Source organism: Mitosporidium daphniae (assembly GCF_000760515.2).
Source record: "Mitosporidium daphniae strain UGP3 chromosome Unknown contig-105, whole genome shotgun sequence".
Taxonomy (NCBI): Eukaryota; Fungi; Microsporidia; genus Mitosporidium; species Mitosporidium daphniae.
The window spans coordinates 1-16,796 of NW_013546727.1; the positions used below are offsets into that span (position 1 = coordinate 1).

General features: G+C 42.6%; 6 protein-coding genes across 6 annotated transcripts; 4 read left to right on the forward strand and 2 right to left on the reverse strand.

The window, feature by feature from the left end:
- Positions 1–427: 427 nt before the first annotated feature.
- DI09_105p10 (uncharacterized protein) lies at positions 428–3,547 on the forward strand (the record flags this gene model as incomplete). Its single annotated transcript, XM_013384170.1, has 10 exons — positions 428–467; positions 551–690; positions 714–833; positions 863–1,126; positions 1,161–1,472; positions 1,497–1,760; positions 1,824–2,261; positions 2,288–2,500; positions 2,531–2,924; positions 2,961–3,547. 10 exons carry the CDS (start codon positions 428–430, stop codon positions 3,545–3,547), a joined length of 2,772 nt encoding a protein of 923 aa, XP_013239624.1.
- A 1,016-nt stretch (positions 3,548–4,563) lies between these two features.
- Positions 4,564–8,904, reverse strand: DI09_105p20 (uncharacterized protein; the record flags this gene model as incomplete). Its single annotated transcript, XM_013384171.1, has 10 exons — positions 4,564–4,797; positions 4,897–4,923; positions 5,000–5,108; positions 5,146–5,377; positions 5,444–5,530; positions 5,620–7,063; positions 7,111–7,459; positions 7,711–8,182; positions 8,319–8,521; positions 8,654–8,904. The coding sequence occupies 10 exons, from the start codon at positions 8,902–8,904 to the stop codon at positions 4,564–4,566; spliced, it is 3,408 nt and encodes a 1,135-aa protein (XP_013239625.1).
- A 31-nt stretch (positions 8,905–8,935) lies between these two features.
- Positions 8,936–10,147, forward strand: DI09_105p30 (uncharacterized protein; the record flags this gene model as incomplete). The annotated part of the gene is made up of 1 exon (XM_013384172.1): positions 8,936–10,147. The coding sequence occupies one exon, from the start codon at positions 8,936–8,938 to the stop codon at positions 10,145–10,147; it is 1,212 nt and encodes a 403-aa protein (XP_013239626.1).
- A 751-nt stretch (positions 10,148–10,898) lies between these two features.
- DI09_105p40 (uncharacterized protein) lies at positions 10,899–11,384 on the forward strand (the record flags this gene model as incomplete). Its single annotated transcript, XM_013384173.1, has 1 exon — positions 10,899–11,384. One exon carries the CDS (start codon positions 10,899–10,901, stop codon positions 11,382–11,384), a length of 486 nt encoding a protein of 161 aa, XP_013239627.1.
- Positions 11,385–11,612: 228 nt separating this feature from the next.
- On the reverse strand, positions 11,613–15,467 carry DI09_105p50 (uncharacterized protein; the record flags this gene model as incomplete). Its single annotated transcript, XM_013384174.1, has 1 exon — positions 11,613–15,467. One exon carries the CDS (start codon positions 15,465–15,467, stop codon positions 11,613–11,615), a length of 3,855 nt encoding a protein of 1,284 aa, XP_013239628.1.
- Positions 15,468–15,727: 260 nt separating this feature from the next.
- On the forward strand, positions 15,728–16,117 carry DI09_105p60 (uncharacterized protein; the record flags this gene model as incomplete). The annotated part of the gene is made up of 1 exon (XM_013384175.1): positions 15,728–16,117. The coding sequence occupies one exon, from the start codon at positions 15,728–15,730 to the stop codon at positions 16,115–16,117; it is 390 nt and encodes a 129-aa protein (XP_013239629.1).
- Between the last annotated feature and the right edge of the window lie 679 nt (positions 16,118–16,796).

A 16,796-nucleotide genomic window follows, 5' to 3' on the forward strand; every position in this document is an offset into this window, starting at 1 on the left:
CTCAGCGTCAGAACTACCGCACATGTCTTTTTCGTCAGACTCGCTTGTTGATAAATATCTGGCTGAGTATTCTTCCGAAAGAGGCGATTCTTTCCCATATAAAGATGGTGAAGTTGAGGATATCTTTGGCTCACCCACATCTCATTCTCTTAATGACATTGCCGGTGATTTTGACGCTGAGGACTGGGGCTCACAGGTGAGAAGTCATGCCTTTTAATATTAGTACACTCCGATTGAACCTAGCATGTATCCGAGTTTTCCAGGAAAATTTTCACCGCGGCTCCAGCCCCAGCCAGAGGGGCAGAACGAACATTTTTATGACATAGACATTGACAACTCAAAGGATGACTAGTTTGTATTTCCCCGCCACACATGTTTATGTTATAAATTTAGTCAATTTTACGAATTTATTAAATTTCTTCACCAAATGGCATCCTCATTTTTAATTAAACGATGTTTAAGCAAGGGTACGACGTTTAGATCGCTACTTCCCGATAAAAATTCAATAAATAAACTGGTGGGTTCATGATCATCTAATTTCAGGCGATAGAGGAGAAAATTCTCAAGCTTTGGGATAAAGCGACGGAAGAAGAGCCTGCCCCCAAGGCTCCAGATAAAGTCTTTTTATTGCCGCCACCAAACATCACGGGAAGCCTGCATATTGGGCATGCACTAACTGCATTTATTCAAGTATCTTGAAGCTTTTCCTTTAGGATGCAATTACTCGAGCATGGAAAATGAACGGGAAAACGGTCCTCTGGATTCCTGGCCTTGATCATGCCGGAATATCAACCCAAGTTATCCTGGAGAAAAGGCTATTTTACGAACTTAATGTAAGACCAGCGTGGTGATTTTTTTGTAGAAAAAACGCTGGCAAGTTCCCCGAGCCGAATGGGATTCGTTTGCTAAAAGGTGGGTAGAATCAACTGCCCATTACATCACGACCCAGTTGAAAAGACTGGGCGTATCGCTTGATTGGAAAATGAAATATTATACGCTTGATACGTTCAGATCTGAATTTGTTTCCGAGAGCTTTATAAAACTATACAATCACGGTCTCATATATCGCTCGTCAAAGCTGGTTAATTGGTGCCCGGAGCTCAGATCGACAATTTCTGACATTGAGGTACTTATTTGGAAGCTGATTGCTTAAATAATAGATCGATACCATTCAGGTTCAACCTTTTGGTGTTATTTCTCTGCCTGATAATCGACAGATAAAGGCCGGCATAATGTATAAGATCAAATTTCCCTTTTATGAATCTTGCCATGAAGGAGTTATCATTGGGACAAGTCGTCCAGAGACTTTATTTGGCGATATTGCAGTGGCAATTGGATCTGGTTATCATATAGGAGAGGCGGGCTCTCTTCAAAGGCCAAAATCTATTTTTCATCCAATTTTACGAAAAGAAATTCCTTTGATTCTAGATGATGAAATGATCACCCCAGGTATGGGAACAGGGGCTGTGAAGGTATTTTTGAACCCCCCATTATAGATCACACCAGGACATGATAAGGCCGACTATGCGTTTGCACAAAAACACTTTGGAGTCGAATCTTTACCCCTGTTCATTGACATCTTTGATGACTCTGGCATTATAAAGAGCGGCATAGTAAATGGGACTGCGTTTTGTCATTTTTCTGGCCTTGATAGATGGCAACTCAGAGAAGCGGTACTTTCATATTTGAGAAGCGAAGATCTTTTAGTTGGGGAAGACGGAATTATACAAAATATCCCAATTTGCAGAAAGACTGGTGATGTGATCGAGCCTCGGCTTCTGCCTCAATGGTAAAACAAGTATTATATTTTCAGGTTTCTTAAGACAAAGCCACTTGCAGCTGTTGTTTTGGATGCAATCAAGGGGGAAAAGAACACGTTTAAGATTTTCCCTTCGTCATCTTTTGCGATTCTTACCAACTGGCTAAACAACATTGAGGATTGGTGCATCTCTCGCCAACTGTGGTGGGGACACAAAATTCCTCTGTTCTACCCCACTGATGGGGGAGTCCCTCCAATTGCTGCTAAAAGTCTTGAAGAGGCAAAAAAGATTCATCCAGGAGAACTAATAGAGGAGTCCGATGTTTTGGATACTTGGTTTTCTTCTTGTCTTCTTCCTCTGAGCGCTTCAAGTGGCTATTATCCTATCAGTCTTCTTGAGACAGGAGCAGATATACTATTTTTTTGGGTTGCTCGAATGATGCTCCTTTGTACCTTTTTGAGTGGGAAGCTTCCTTTTAATGCAGTTTTGCTACATGGCATGGTGCGTTTTTTGTAGCCTTTATTTAGGTGAGAGACTCTTTTGGCAAAAAAATGTCCAAAACTCTTGGAAATACCGTCGATCCGATGACCATAATCAATGGAGACTCAGATCGAATCGATAGCTATTCCATAAGACCCATCTCTTCATCCAATCCAACGGGAAGCAATTCGACAGATATTGATCCGATTTCCTGGGGATCGGATTCTCTTAGAATGGCATTGTTGAGCTGCAATTTTATGGTTCGATGTTATCGCTTTTGATTTGGGTAGTCTACTGATATTGTGTTCTCCAAAAAATACCTCAATGCTGCTAGAGCGCTTGAAGTTAAAGTTGTCAATTCACTCAAATGGATACTAACTCAAAAAGAGAAGCAGCTAACCTTGGACATTTCTGCTGATAAGATGAACTTGGTAGAAGAATTTGTTTATTTTCGCCTTGGGGCGGCAATGGAAGTCAGCAATCATGCTCTGGCCAATTCATTTAACCTGGAAAAGGGACTTTCAGCGCTAACGGGGTTTTTTATGGACACATTTTGTGGGGCTTTTATAGAAATTGCAAAAGGTCGCCTTTACGATGGAAATTTGTTCCATATTTTGAACATCTTCGCTATTTTTCTCAAGTCCTTTCATCCATATTGCCCGCTATTAACTGAGGCATGTATTCGTTTCTTATTCTAGTTTTGTTGGCAAGTTTTGAAAGAGTGTTATGGAAGTACTCCAATGTTGGAGATTTTCAAAGCCGATGCATTATCAAAGACGACTATTCTCGAAACTGAGATACAGCTTCTCAAAAAACCCGCACCAATGGTGGATGAGGAATTTTCCAGCCTGCTAAATCTTGTTTCTGCAATTAGGATCACAATCGGAAATTTGAGTCCCCTAAAAGCATCCAAAATATGGATTCTTTCGACCGAAAGTCTTGACCTTGGAATCATTAGGTCGATGCTTAATATGGGTGACATTTTTGTGCAAAGCCATATTGATAATGAGAAATTATTAGCAAGGTGTTTTTCGCAATGTGTCCTTTTATCGAAGAAATGTTCCCCATATGCAACGATTGAATTTTACATAGAAACTATGCAAACCGGAAAGCATAAGCCAGATTTTAAGGCAATTCTTAAAAAGCAGGAAAATGAACTGTCTCGTTGTGCTAAGCAGCTGGAATCGTTTAATGGCAAGCAAACAGGGACATCTGATTTGACTCTCCTTAGGGAAAAATTCGACTTTTTAGTGAGGGAGCTGGAAGAGAAGATTAAACGAACAAAAAGAAACATGGATTTATTATGAAAGCCCTATTTACTTTTCGAAAGGAAAGCTGAGAACAAATCACTCTCATCTCTAACCCTAATCACAGACATATTACTTACTTGTCCTCCATTGGACTTTGGAACAAATCTTCAATGATTTTTTTCGGAATTATTATATCTAATGTTTATAAAAAGCACGATACTTTTGAGAATTTCTGGAGATCTTTTCATGAGCAGCCCTCTCGCGGAATCCAGGGAGAACACATTTGCATCCATGGAGAGAGCGACCCACAAGTGATAAAATTTAATGTTGTGTTTAAAGTTAAAACGATAATTTGTTCTTCAACGCTTAATTTTAAACTTTCGCAAAGCACCAGTCTTCAATGTCCCATGCGAAGAAAGGTCGTCAAAGAAAGTGAGAATAAGGTTTTAGACCTTCATTTGAACTGGGTGCGTTGTCTGGAAATATCGTGCCAGTGCATCGCAAAGTCAGATGGGACAGCTATTTAATAATATTTTAATGTCAAGTAGGCGGGATTGTAGCCGCAATTTTTATTTATTGATGCTTTTTTGTCCGAGTTGCGGAAATTTACTGTTGCTCGATAAGGGTTCAACCACGCTGGTTTTTGATTGCAAAACATGCCCATATGTGTATCCAATATTGAAGACGGTTTGCACGATGCATACCATTTATTTTGTAGTTCACCAATAAAATGGAGCTGGAAAGCAAAAGAGTCGATGACATATTGGGCGGTGCGGAGGCCTGGAAAAATGTCGATTCCACAGATATTGTTTGCCGAAAATGCGAACATGGCCGCGCATATTTCATGCAAATACAAATCCGGTCAGCAGACGAGCCAAGCTCGATCTTTTACAAGTGCTGTAATCCATCGTGCTCCTACCAATGGAGAGAGGGCTAATTCCTATTTATTTTTGTATTAAATTTTTTACTGATGCCATTCCCATCTGCGTGCTTGAGCATGCGCGCATTTTGGCGGTGCTATCGATTATCAATATGCTATCGTACTATCAGGTCTTTGCTTTGGTAGGGGTGATTTAATGAGCTTTTGATTTACTGGTGTTTTTGGATGATGAAGAGCGGGAAGATGATTTGCAGGATGAAGAGGAAAGTAGGTCAATGACCCACAAAAATCTATTCCTAAATGAAGAGGGCTGCTGCTTGAAGAATTCCTTCAAAGCAGACCCCAATTCGGGCTCCATTGCAATTGCAGCTGCCAATTGCTCCTTCGGAAGCTGGATGACAATCTGCAACGAAACAGGAATCATTTTCTAAGAAATTATACGTGCCATAGCTACTTTGCAAAGCGTGACAAAGTTTTCCCACAATTCAGGCTTGCCCTGCCAAACTTTTCTTGACACAAGACGTACCATGAACGATACGGCAAAATTGGCCACCTGCCTTTGGTTAAAGCTAGCGCCTGTTGATAAAGAAAGGCCAAGCTATGGCGATATTAAAGGAACAAAACCATACCATATCTAAAACCGTAGAGGGGGGAAGTGTAATTGAGTCGATCAATGACTGAAGCGAAGACAAGACGACTTCTTGTTTGAAAGACTCTTTGAGCTCAAAGAGACACGTTCTTATTGCTAAAATGTAAAGGCAAATGGCACACGTACCCGATACAATAAGCTTGGTGTCGATGGTTGAGTAAAGGTTGTGCAATGTAGTTAGCAATTCCATCGGTGTGACGGATCCTACCGAAAGTGGGTTGAGGATTGCAAGAAGGATGTTCTTGAGCGTTGGGATGCTCTGAATTCCCTCCAGTTCGCTCTCTGCATCCGTAAATTCCTTTCTCCGCAATCTTTCGACGTCCACAATCAAAAGAGGTAGAAATTCCAAAACCAGGTCCTAACAAACGATTACAAGTGAAACGATGGCGAGACACATAGAAAGACAATCAAAAGGGCATAGTACCTTTTCTAAGCCCCCAAGCAACGGCACCATGAACATAGTTCCAAGTTGGTGAGTCTTGATTACCTCCATGATTGCCATGATCAATCGCTTATCAAGTCTGTGTGATATGTTCTGTTTATCTGTGTCAAAAGAAAGGCTATTAACAAGGTAGCCCAAAAAGGGTTCTCCCCCCCTACGATAAACCCTAAGCACATTATTAACCAACTCAATTCTGTTTTGTGAATTGTAAATGTTTAAAATTGTCTGTCTCAAGGGAGACATTTTCCTTCGATGAGTTGAAGCATCCCCCTCAACTTGGTCAACTTGAATTCCCGCATCTTCCCCCTGCCCCTCCCCATCCCTCTCTGCCTTTCCCTCCACACCTCCTTCCTCAATCACATCTTCAGCGAAATAAACACGCCAATTGTCGTAGAAATAGCACAGAAACGACGGATATCGCATACAGAGAGCAAAAAAGAGATCAGACTTGGCCTCAATGGCGCTCCTGGCACATTGGCGGGCAGAAGAATCTTGTTCTTTTTTGACCTCCTCGCCAGGGGCGTGTCCATAATACTTTTCCATTATCGTGGAGTCCAGAGATAGCTCCCGTAGCTGGTTTAAAGCAAAGTCTTTCAAGAGTAACAGGAAGAATTCATTTTTATCCTCCAGTGAAGGCATCAGCTTTTCCAAAATAATGTGAATAGAAAAGTGTCGATACCCTTTATGTCTGTGCGTCAGGAATTGAAGCAAAACAGGCACCAAAAAGGACCTGACCTTTGGTCTCAGTTTACATAGCTTACAAGTTACTCCGAGAACATAGCACAGGCGCCGCAATGACAATTCTTCAGCTCCAAGTTGAAAGGTTCCGTCAAATTGCGGGGAAGTCTCGTGGTGGCTGGTTATGGCCGATGAAAGAACCGAGTACAGATTGCTTTGAAGGATATTGGCCGTCGCGATTGGAGAAAGGGCCAAAAAATATGAAAGGTTTAGCAGATTTGCATCTCTAGATTCAAGCAAAAGGGCAACCGTGTCCTTTATCACTTGACTCTCCAGTGTTGAGTTTTCAAACTGATCTTCTAAATTTGTGTAGCTATTGTCGGCGACAAGGGAGCATTTCACCTCATCACAGAACGATGAAATTATAAAATTAAAGATCTTTTCAAGACGCTTGTCACATCGAGTGAACCTTTTATAGTACCATTCGTGATGAAGCCAGAGCAAGGCAAGGGTTACGCGTTCCGAATTCAGGGAGCCAGGAAAAGACAAAAATTTCAAAAGCGACTCTGAAATGTATCCGAAAACCTTGCCAAAAGAAGCATCCTCGCCCGCGTCCTTCTTTGCAATGGAGTCAACAACCGTTGAGAGGCGCGTTACTATTTGCATCCAAAATAAATATTCCTTCGGACATTCAGAAAGACATCTCAATTGAGATTGCGTGCATTGGACAATATTATCCGAAAGAGAAGACAAAATAGAGACCTTGATCTGCTCTGGAGACTGCTGCTCCAATTGGTCATTCACTTGCGCAGAAAGATCCTCAGACTGCAGGTTTTCGGAAACAGGCTTTGAAGGCTTCGTGGCTTCAGAGAGCTGAAAAAGTTTTTCTCTCAAAGAATCCTCTGTGATGATATTTGAGAATATCTACAAAAACAAAAAACAAAAAATGGCCAAACCTCAAACGAATCAACCAGATCCTGCTGGGTGCACGAAAGGAATGTGTTCATCAGCATTTCGATGACAATAAAAACGGGAAGCTTCGAAATATCAATCGGTAGAAGCCGCATTTTGTTTGTATTTATTCTGACACACTTGGTTAAAAGAAACTCTGTTTTTTGGATTATCGTTGAATCGAGAAAGGATGAAGAGGTGGCGGGTTCCAAGCCAATTGCGCCTGCAGCTTCCGTAGACGTGTCTCGTTGCTTGGCTTTTTTGGAGATTTGGAGCGCATTTTCTGAGCTGTTGAGCTTTACAGATTTCAATTTGGTAACCAGCTCGTAAATCGAATGTTGTATGATGGAAGAATATGAATTGTTGAACCTAAAGGAAATCCAACGAAGAATACCTTGCCAGCAAGGATAAAGCGCATTTGAGAGAAAGATTTATCGATCGCTGATTAAATGCCAATTTGAGGCCAATTGGAAATTCCACAAAAGTCAATATGAACGAAGTTATCATGGGAATACAGTCCGTGTGTTTGTGGATTCCGGCAAACCGAATGTAGGACGATAGAAGGTAAATAAATGCAATGACATTTCCATGCTCCCTAAATAATGAGCGTTGAAGGTTACATTTTTCGGGGCGTTCTGAAGGACTCTATCACGTAATCGATCAGAAAGGTGTCTGTTAAATAATCTTGCACGATGCTCGAATTGTTGAGCTTTGAGAGGACATTTTTAACATAAGGCCACAGTACAGCCATCCTTACAACAAACCGTAACGACAGGTTGATAGTTTGCTCAACGTAAAAGGTATACTCTTCGTAAAAGGGATCCCCCCTTATGTATCCCAGTATCGACTTGGTAATTACAGAAAGTTTCCCTAAAAGAGCGGATGCTTCAGAGAGACTCAGCTTGGATGTGAACAAAATGTCCATGTCTTCGTTCTCTGAATTGCTGATGTCTTCGACAATCTTTTTAAGTATTGGCTCATAAATGGAAGATAAAAAGCGGACTGAAAGGTAATACAAAGGAGACGCAAGATTTTGGCTTGGAAACCGAAAATTGGTCATGTGCAGGATAAGCTCCAAGGAAAGGTCAGAGTCTACAAAATTAGTTTGGGCCCAAAATACCTTCGTAAGATATCAAAGAAAGTCTATGGGCGAAATGCAAAAGGGCACCCAAAGATGCGAGGAATAAATAAATATTTGATGCAGGACTTTGAAATACTTTTTCCATACAAGTAGATTCGAAAATACTTGCCATTGATTTCCGAATGACATGAAAACAAGGCGAGAGTGGGATAAGCGGATTGGCATTGATTTCGATCTGCAATTTTTCTACAAAATCATCGACAAGATTGGATAAGGCTTTGAAAAGGTCGTTCAACCCATCACAACTTGGCTCGCTTTGACGGCATGACAATTGGTCCCATAATTCGGATCTTGTGAATTCTTCAACATAATCCATTCAAATTTAAATTAAATTTGAAATTGGCTTTATTTACAAATGGAAACCTCACCGCTCCTTCATGCTTGGGGGGCGAAGTAGCAAGAAATTGCGCCATACTCCATACTCCTGGATCGGAAATTCAGAGTTAAATCGGAAGGCGCTCTCTTGGTGCGGTTTTTCGCCGTCATTCTTCAATTCCTGCGATCGGTAGAACGTAAGCTCGCCATTCAGGGCAGAGATTTTCTTTTCGTTCTCTTTATTCTTTTTGATTGCCTTGTAATATTTATCAACTATTTTTTCATACTCTTTTTCAAATTCCGATGGCTCCGGGTTTTGTTGCACAAGCGAGGCCAATTCATTACTCGAGAGGGACATGAAATTTAAATTTTAAAATTTAATAAATTTCATGTCTGGTCCGTTAAACCTGAAGCCGTTGGGCCATGTGGCTCCACTGCGTACCATCGGCACCTCTAATGCCAAGCAGCATGCCACCAGATCCGGGTGTTTCCCGCCTTCTAAATCATATATTCGGCCATCTCCATTCGCCCCAAATGTACAGATAATGAATTTCGGTCTGGCTGATATAAACAATTATGTTCTTCCGGGGGGGATCCCTGTTGGCTCGATCTTTGGGATTTTCTCTCCCAATCCATGGTTAGATCTGCCTCCTTCACATGAATTAAAACCAATCAATGAGGTGGATACCAGTGCATTTCATATTTCGAATCTTATCGCAATTGCTTTCGCTGCCCGTGGGGTTCTAATTGAAAACTCAGCCCTACTAGTTATAACGGGTCTCCATTCGCCAAAAGGAGCTCAGGCATCTTCGATCTCAACATGCTTTTCATTATGGCCGTCGCTTTGCTCACAGAAAGTGATTGAAGAAACAATAATTGAAGAAAAATCGATTCCCATGAAAATAGCCTGGAGATATAACACCTTTAGGTCTGGTAATCAAACGCCCACTCATACACATTTGTCTTCTGGCGATTTAAACAAAGAAGCTGGCCCCTCTTTGGATTGGACCTCCTCTATAAATTGCGACAAGCATCTCCTCCAAAAGGTGAAGGACACGATGCACGTGATTTCGCTGGCAAAATCTGAAACCCTTAATGAAGTGAGGCTATTAATTGATAATTTCTTCACATTGCTTTCAGAACATCCTTTTAAAACAGCGCGCATTATAATAGAAGATCCGTTTAGCATTTATTCGAAATTCTCAACCCCAGAACAATTTGCTCCAACATTAAGCCACATAAAAGGCTATAAAGGAATTCCCATGTCCACGACTTTCATTTCTCCAAAGCAATACGAGACTAATGAATATCTTACTCGAGCGCTTGATGGCTATGTAGAACTCACAAGCTGTCCCAAAGAGCTTCTTCCAAAAAAATCAATTCCCTCTTCGGCCAACGCTCTTATGAGATGGAAGAAGCCGTTAAAGCTCCCCAATTCCACATATTGGTCACCGCCAATATCCATAGGTGGCGTGTGGCAAGTCTCATTAAGTAGGAGAAAAGCGATCGCATTGGTTCCAGTTTCGCTGCCCGTTGCTGATGAGGATGACGGTAATAGTGAGCATTCCTTGTCCTGTTCTTCAAGTACAACAAATTGGTAGCTATTAAATTTAATTAATTTAATTGATTCGTTAAACGTTTAAAAGATTTTAAAACGATTTTTTTTAGCCAATGAAGTCTTTCACATTTGTCATTTCCTTCTTCCTGGTTCTAATCTTGGTTCTCTGTAATGGTGGCCTATCTTTCCCTATGAATTTATTCCATAAAAGCCCAACAGAAGCAGATAGACATACTTTCTTACCTAAATGGCTGTTTTCGGGCTTCTTGCCCGCCCCCATTGTGTCCTTTATTGATAGCACATTTGGATACCTGGTTTGGATGTTGTCGCTGCCTATTTTATTTTGCTATGAACTGTCGGACCAAGTGGTTGGCCTAGCTGTTACTTTTATAAGTGCTCTTTTCATCTTTTTAGGCTGTATGCTGATCTGGAGCATCCCCGTCAATATATTCTGCTCCATTCTGCTCAATAGCGAATGGCGATCTAGGAAATTTTTCTTCTTATTTGTAGAGGTTATCTTTTCACTCACTATGACCCTTTGGTATCTTCAAGAAAAGGTTTCTTTATTTGTTGTCTTTTTTCCAATATCCTTGCCCTTTAAAGGTTTATTGGATCGGATAAAGCACAACAACTCTCCATTGTATGACTCCATTAATCACCGATGGATCTCTTTTTTGGATATTTGGTTATCTTTATACTCCAAACTTAGGCTATGCGTATCTCTCAAGCTTTTTTGCCTCTTTTCTTACAATATCATTGTATTCTTCAAATACAAGTTTTCTTCAACACGCAATATGCTTGAGAAGATTTTTGGAAGGAGAGTTACCGACTTTCTCTATTCCATTCGCGACTCTTTTCTATTACTACTTAGAACACAACCTCCTGCAGTGATATCTGCGAAAGAAACCAAGCTTCTCAAGATAAAGGCGGGTGCTTTATCATCCCAGTCAAGTTCCATCGATCAAATTCCTTCTTCTGGTTTAGTAGAATTGGTCAATGACACCACGGTACCTATCGAAGATCTACAAAGCTCAAATGCCGACACCAAACTTCCCCCCATGGTAATAGATTCGGCACCCGTCGAATCTTTACCCATAAACCCTTCCAAGTCAGAATGCCGGTCAAATATCAACTTACAGTGCGTATCGGATTTAGATATAGCGCCAACATCTTTACAGGAGCCTCGACCTGTGCCCCAGACAGAGTCCTCTTCCTTTTCCACCTCCCTGGCTGAGACTACTTTAATGAGCATCCTTTTTGTAGCATATTTAGTGCTCTAGTCATGGTCTTGCTCTATTTGTATTAATTTCCCACATAGACTTGCTTGCATCGATCGGCTAATATTACTTTTCTGGCCGAACCTTGCTGTCGGCTCCATCTTCATAGGAGAAAGGACTCCAATATTCAATTTGTTTAAAATTTATTAAATTTTGTGGTTTAATGGGACACTTAATTTTATGACAATTAATACACTAAATCGAGGAGACAACGCTACAAAGCCCCACTCGTTATGGCTTGGAAAACCTGATTATAGGTGGAGGTAACGGTGAAGATCCATCCATAAATGTCATTGAGGGGGCAATGCCACCCTCTGTGGCCTTCAATGAGAGCGATGGCGATCCATGCATGGTGGGTTCAACTTCATGATAAGCATTTTTTGGCTGCCTACTACCGGTCATTTGCTGCAAGCTATCAAGAGGCATCATATTATGATCATCATCTTGGGTTTGGTTGTCTTTTTTGGTAGCAGAGGATGTGCTCGCGCCATTAGTGCTTTGTTGGCCGTCTTTCATCTGAGAAAAGGCATCAGAAGAACGACTGCCAACCGGCGCATTAAGAGGTACAAATGGGGTTAGGTCAACCTCTTCATCGTCATTAAAATTTTCCTTGTCGTCTTCGACCATTTTATCGTGTCCATCATCGCCATCATCTTGTTGATCATCCGCAGCCTTAACGTCGGATGATGCTCCCCCCATAGACACGATTTGAATGATCTTAAAAAAGGTGCGAGGAAGATAGAGTGAATTGAGTTTTTTGAAGAGAGTCGGGTTTCTATAAGGATTGCTCATGTACCATTCAACGGTTTCTCTCAAATCCCGATCAATCGAGGAAGAGCCTCCGGATAGCGCAAAAGAGACCGAGGGTCGACTCGATGATCCCATCGCGGATTCAGAGCCTGCCAAGGTGGAGGATTTAGAACTCAGCTTTCCATTTTCAGATGATACCGTGCTCTCTGGCAGTGAAACTACCTCTGAAGAGCAAGTTGGCCGAAGCAGTTCACAGCCGCTAGAAGTGGCAGAGGAGGAGCCACTGCTACTTGATTCAGCTCCAAGTTCATCGCACGGCCCCACTTCGACTTCTGCCAAAAAGCTCTTTTGTCGGGAAATAAGAACAGCAACCAAATCAAGCGTTGATCTGCCGCCAAGCATCGCTCCAAGAGAAAGGGCGTCCCGTGCATGTAGACGTGGGATCGATCGCTTGTACTCCGGATATCGTGCAGCCGGTGCCAGGTCAGGCCGCGCGCCAGCAGGTACATATGAAGAGGCCGTCCGCGTGATACGACGGATCAAACGCCATATGATTATTGTAAAGACCAATGTTGGCATCACTGCAAGCGCCTGCAGCTTTGCGCCCTGGAACGACAGCTGAATTGCTGTCATAACCTGAAAAGTGGCCATCCCCAAACACAGAAAGCCAGCAACATCAAAAAGAAAAGAGCCACCAGATTCCCACGTGCTTCTGGCAGTATACAAAAAGCGATAGCGATAGACTAAATATGCAATTCCATAATAGATGGTTCCAATGCCGAGCATCAGTGGAGAGATCACAGCATATGTGAGAATAAGTGGCACAGAGAAGAGAAGTAACGGAATCACAATGCCATAGTTGAGCCTCTCTGGAGAACGGCCCTCTTGACGTTCACGTGGTGTCTTGAGCGATGTGGTGGAATGGCCACTTCCACCACCACTTAATGCGCCCAGCGATATAAAGAAGAAGAGACCCACCGGATTTGCAAGAGTTAGAAAGAGATCGTTGGCCACTTTGATTGCGATCAGATTGAAGAAAAAAGAAGACTTGGGAACCAGCATTTGGCGGATCTCCTCAACGATCTTGGAAAAGTTGCCGTCCTCAATGAACGGCACTATAGCCGCGAGAATGGAGCCTGAAAGGAAGGAAACAAAGAAAGTCTGTAAGTACAGAAAAGCCAGATACTTTCTCATCAGCGAGCGCTGCAATGCTGTCTTTGTAGGAACACCTTCATAGCGCGAAATCGCATCCAGAGCATAAGGAACAATCACAAGCAACCCATTGAGTAACAGTGGCGCGAGTAAGCCCTCAATCAGTGTTTGTATGGGGCGCGGTAGGTGAAGCACCCAATTGAGTCCGGGAACCACTTGTGCGATTCTGTTGATTTGATTAAGCGAGTTGACGAAGGTTACAGGAAAAAACCACGTCAAGTTTAACAAAATAATGGCAGCATAGCCACTCCAGGAGCGGATGCCACGCAGAAATGCGGGAAGCCCGATATTGCCCCACATGATCTCATTTGGACGGGGTGCTAGCTCTGTGCGACAAGAAAAAGGGGTCCCATCAATAAGCACTTGGGAGATGATTGAAGCCGCAGTAGCCTCACGAAAAGTCACAAAAGCTGATCGCGTTTGCTTTGGCATCGCAAGTCTGGCATCATTGAGAACTTCCCCAAATAGCTTTTTTGAGAAAAAGGTAGCCCTCTCATCTGCCAACCCAGGTGCCCGTTTATGATGTTCCATAGCGGCAGAAATTGACGGAGGGGTTGCCTCCTCTTCTTGGCACTTGGAATTTTTGAGATCTTGCCTATCGCTTTCATCTGATGTAGCCACGCAAGACTGTGGTGGCGTAGAAGAGGATGCTTGCACCAACAACAACCGCGTGTCGTTGACGAGCATTCCTTTTGGCAATTGAAGTGCCTCTGCTTGGAGGTCTTTTTGTGCAGTCTCCAAAGAGCTTTCAGAAAGTAGAGCTCTTGACTCGGAAAATATGGAAAGCCGCTCTGCCTCAATCAAATGATCTATGGCTGCAAGCTTGGCACCAAGAGATGAAATCAAATCTCGTGTACTTGAACCTCTAGAGGATGATCCGGATCCTCTTTCAAGGTCTGATTCTTGAGAACCAAGATTTTTCTCTTTGCCTTTGAAGCCAATTTTTTCGGCGAGCTTGGCCCACAAAGATTTTCCTATCAGTGGCCTGAGTTCAGAAAGGAAGTTTGCATCAAAGGATACTTCAAGCAACGCTCGCTTGCGAGCTGGGGTTAATGGAGGTAATGACAAAGCGAGTGATGATCCCAGAAGCTTGTCATTGTCTTTTCCCTCTTCGATTGTGATCAATTGATGGATCAATTTTAGCACTTCTTTTTGCTTCAAGGCTTCAGGAACAGGCTCATTGGAAGAGGGTGCTTGTGGGGCGTCAGAAATGGCAATCTGACGGCGCGCTGCATGCAGAATGGCATGCATCCAAAGAACACATGCAGACTCAAGCTTCCGAAGGACTATGTTGCGCTCACGAATCAGGTGGCGTAGCCGTGGATGGTCTTTGATGAAGGCTGACTCTATGACCAAGCCGACAGAACACTGGTCGAAGAATGCGGTCACCGATTCTTCAGAAGTAAAGCGGCGAGAATCCAACCCTTGTACTAGTACTGTTCGCGAGGGAATGTCTAGCAATCCATAAGTTTGCTCAAGGCTTCCCGTTACCCGATAAAACGCAATCAAATCCAGGACAGAAGTCAGCGAGGCCGGCGAGGCAATGTATGCCTGACGTAAATGTACATATGCCGAATAAAAGAGGATCAGAGCATATCCAAAGATTAGCGAAAACAGCCACACCGCCAACGTGGGCATCCACAGCCAAGGCGACCCCGACTCTAGATGTGCAATCGATAGACGCGAATAAATTTGCGTCGAAGTGGTGGTCACCTGGGCCCCATATGTGCCATGCATATATACCGGCAGTAATATTATGCTAGCAATGATGGACAACAGTAAAAATGTCCAGAAGAGCATTTTCAATATCATGATCAGAATGAAGGCATCCATCCCGACAAGAGTCAGAAGACGGGCATCGGGGAGGAAGAACGTATGCCTGATCCATGCCCAGGAAGCAAGGCCGGATTTTGCCTCTGGAAGCAATGGGTGATATCTGCCAAAAGTTGCCGTATTGGGGCGATAAACCCACTTGAGTTTGCGTCTGAAAAATAAAAAAACAACAAGGAAAATCAAGGAAAGGGCTATTGCATAGAATGCATTATATACAATGGTTGCATCCAAATTGTCTGGAATCACTGGGGCGCTGTCATGCTCGCCGCCCTTTTCGGAGGAGGATGACATTGATTGCGGGTAAGACGAAATAGCGTGCTGTACCAACAAGTTGTTGAATTAACCTTGAACAAATTTTGATTGGGCAATGCTGGTTTTATGGCGACAAATTGCAACAATTTTAAAGTCTGCCCATTTGGAAAATATTTTCCAAATGGGAGATTTATTTTCATTCCGCATCAAGCTAGATATCATCATCGGAATGTTCGGCTCTTCATAACAAAGCCTTATAAATTGCAGCTCTTCATCTTGCTCTTCCCATATTCCTGGTGATGCGCAACATTCCTGTTTTCTGCCTTTTCACACTTGCCTCTCTTTCGCTTGCATTTGGCGTGCTCATAGATAGTCCTATCGTTTTCAACACCACAGATAACAAGCCGATAGAATACCTTTACTTTTACGGCATCAACAAATTGAATATCTCGATGGCCAGAGATAGGTGCCATTTATTTGGTGGAATACTTGCCAATGTTTATTCGCAGAATGTCCTCAGCACGATTGGAAAGTATATGCATACCGGCGACCCTGCATATATCAATTCTTGGCAAGGAAACACTTACAAAGGAACTTGCATTGCTATATTGAAAGGCCCAAGTGGCGTAAAGCCTGGGGACAATAATATCGCCATATTTGGTACTCAGCGTGAAACATCTAACTTTTAGTTCCCCCCGATCCGTGCCACTCTGCCCGTTCGTTTATTTGCGAAAGGATGTTTAGAACGAATCCTTGCTCTTAGAATTTTGAATAAATCTTTCCTTAGCCAATTTGCTTCGTGTAGCGGTTTCAATTCAAATCAAATATAGCGGTTCAAAATACGAATGTCGCTGATAATGGGGCTTCAAGGTGTCTCGTCTCATCAAGTTAGGACAAGTAAAAGGAACATCGTGGAACCACTTATCGGATCATCGTGGAACCACTTATCGGATCATCGTGGCACCACTTATCGGATCATCGTGGCACCACTTATCGAATCATCGGGCCCTTCGTGGTATGTATAATTTATTTTTCAGCTGAATGTTGCGGGCTTAACATAAAGATGCAGGATGTTAGCCTCCGTTGCAGCATGGCAATATTTCGCTATCTGTGCGTCTAGGTCTTTAGTATCTTTACATATCGATCTATAAGGTAAATAATGACGCCAAAGTTACTTGAGAAATGGAATGATGTCAGAATATTTCCACGGGTTCATTATTGTAAATAAAATCTGGCAGCGCTCTTTAAATGCCGATGGAAGAGAATACTCGGGAAAATATTTCAAATACACCTGATCATTGCCGGTATTGTGATTTTTGTGCACCTCCCTTAAACATAATCCCTTATGGTGTGACAAAAATCCGGTAC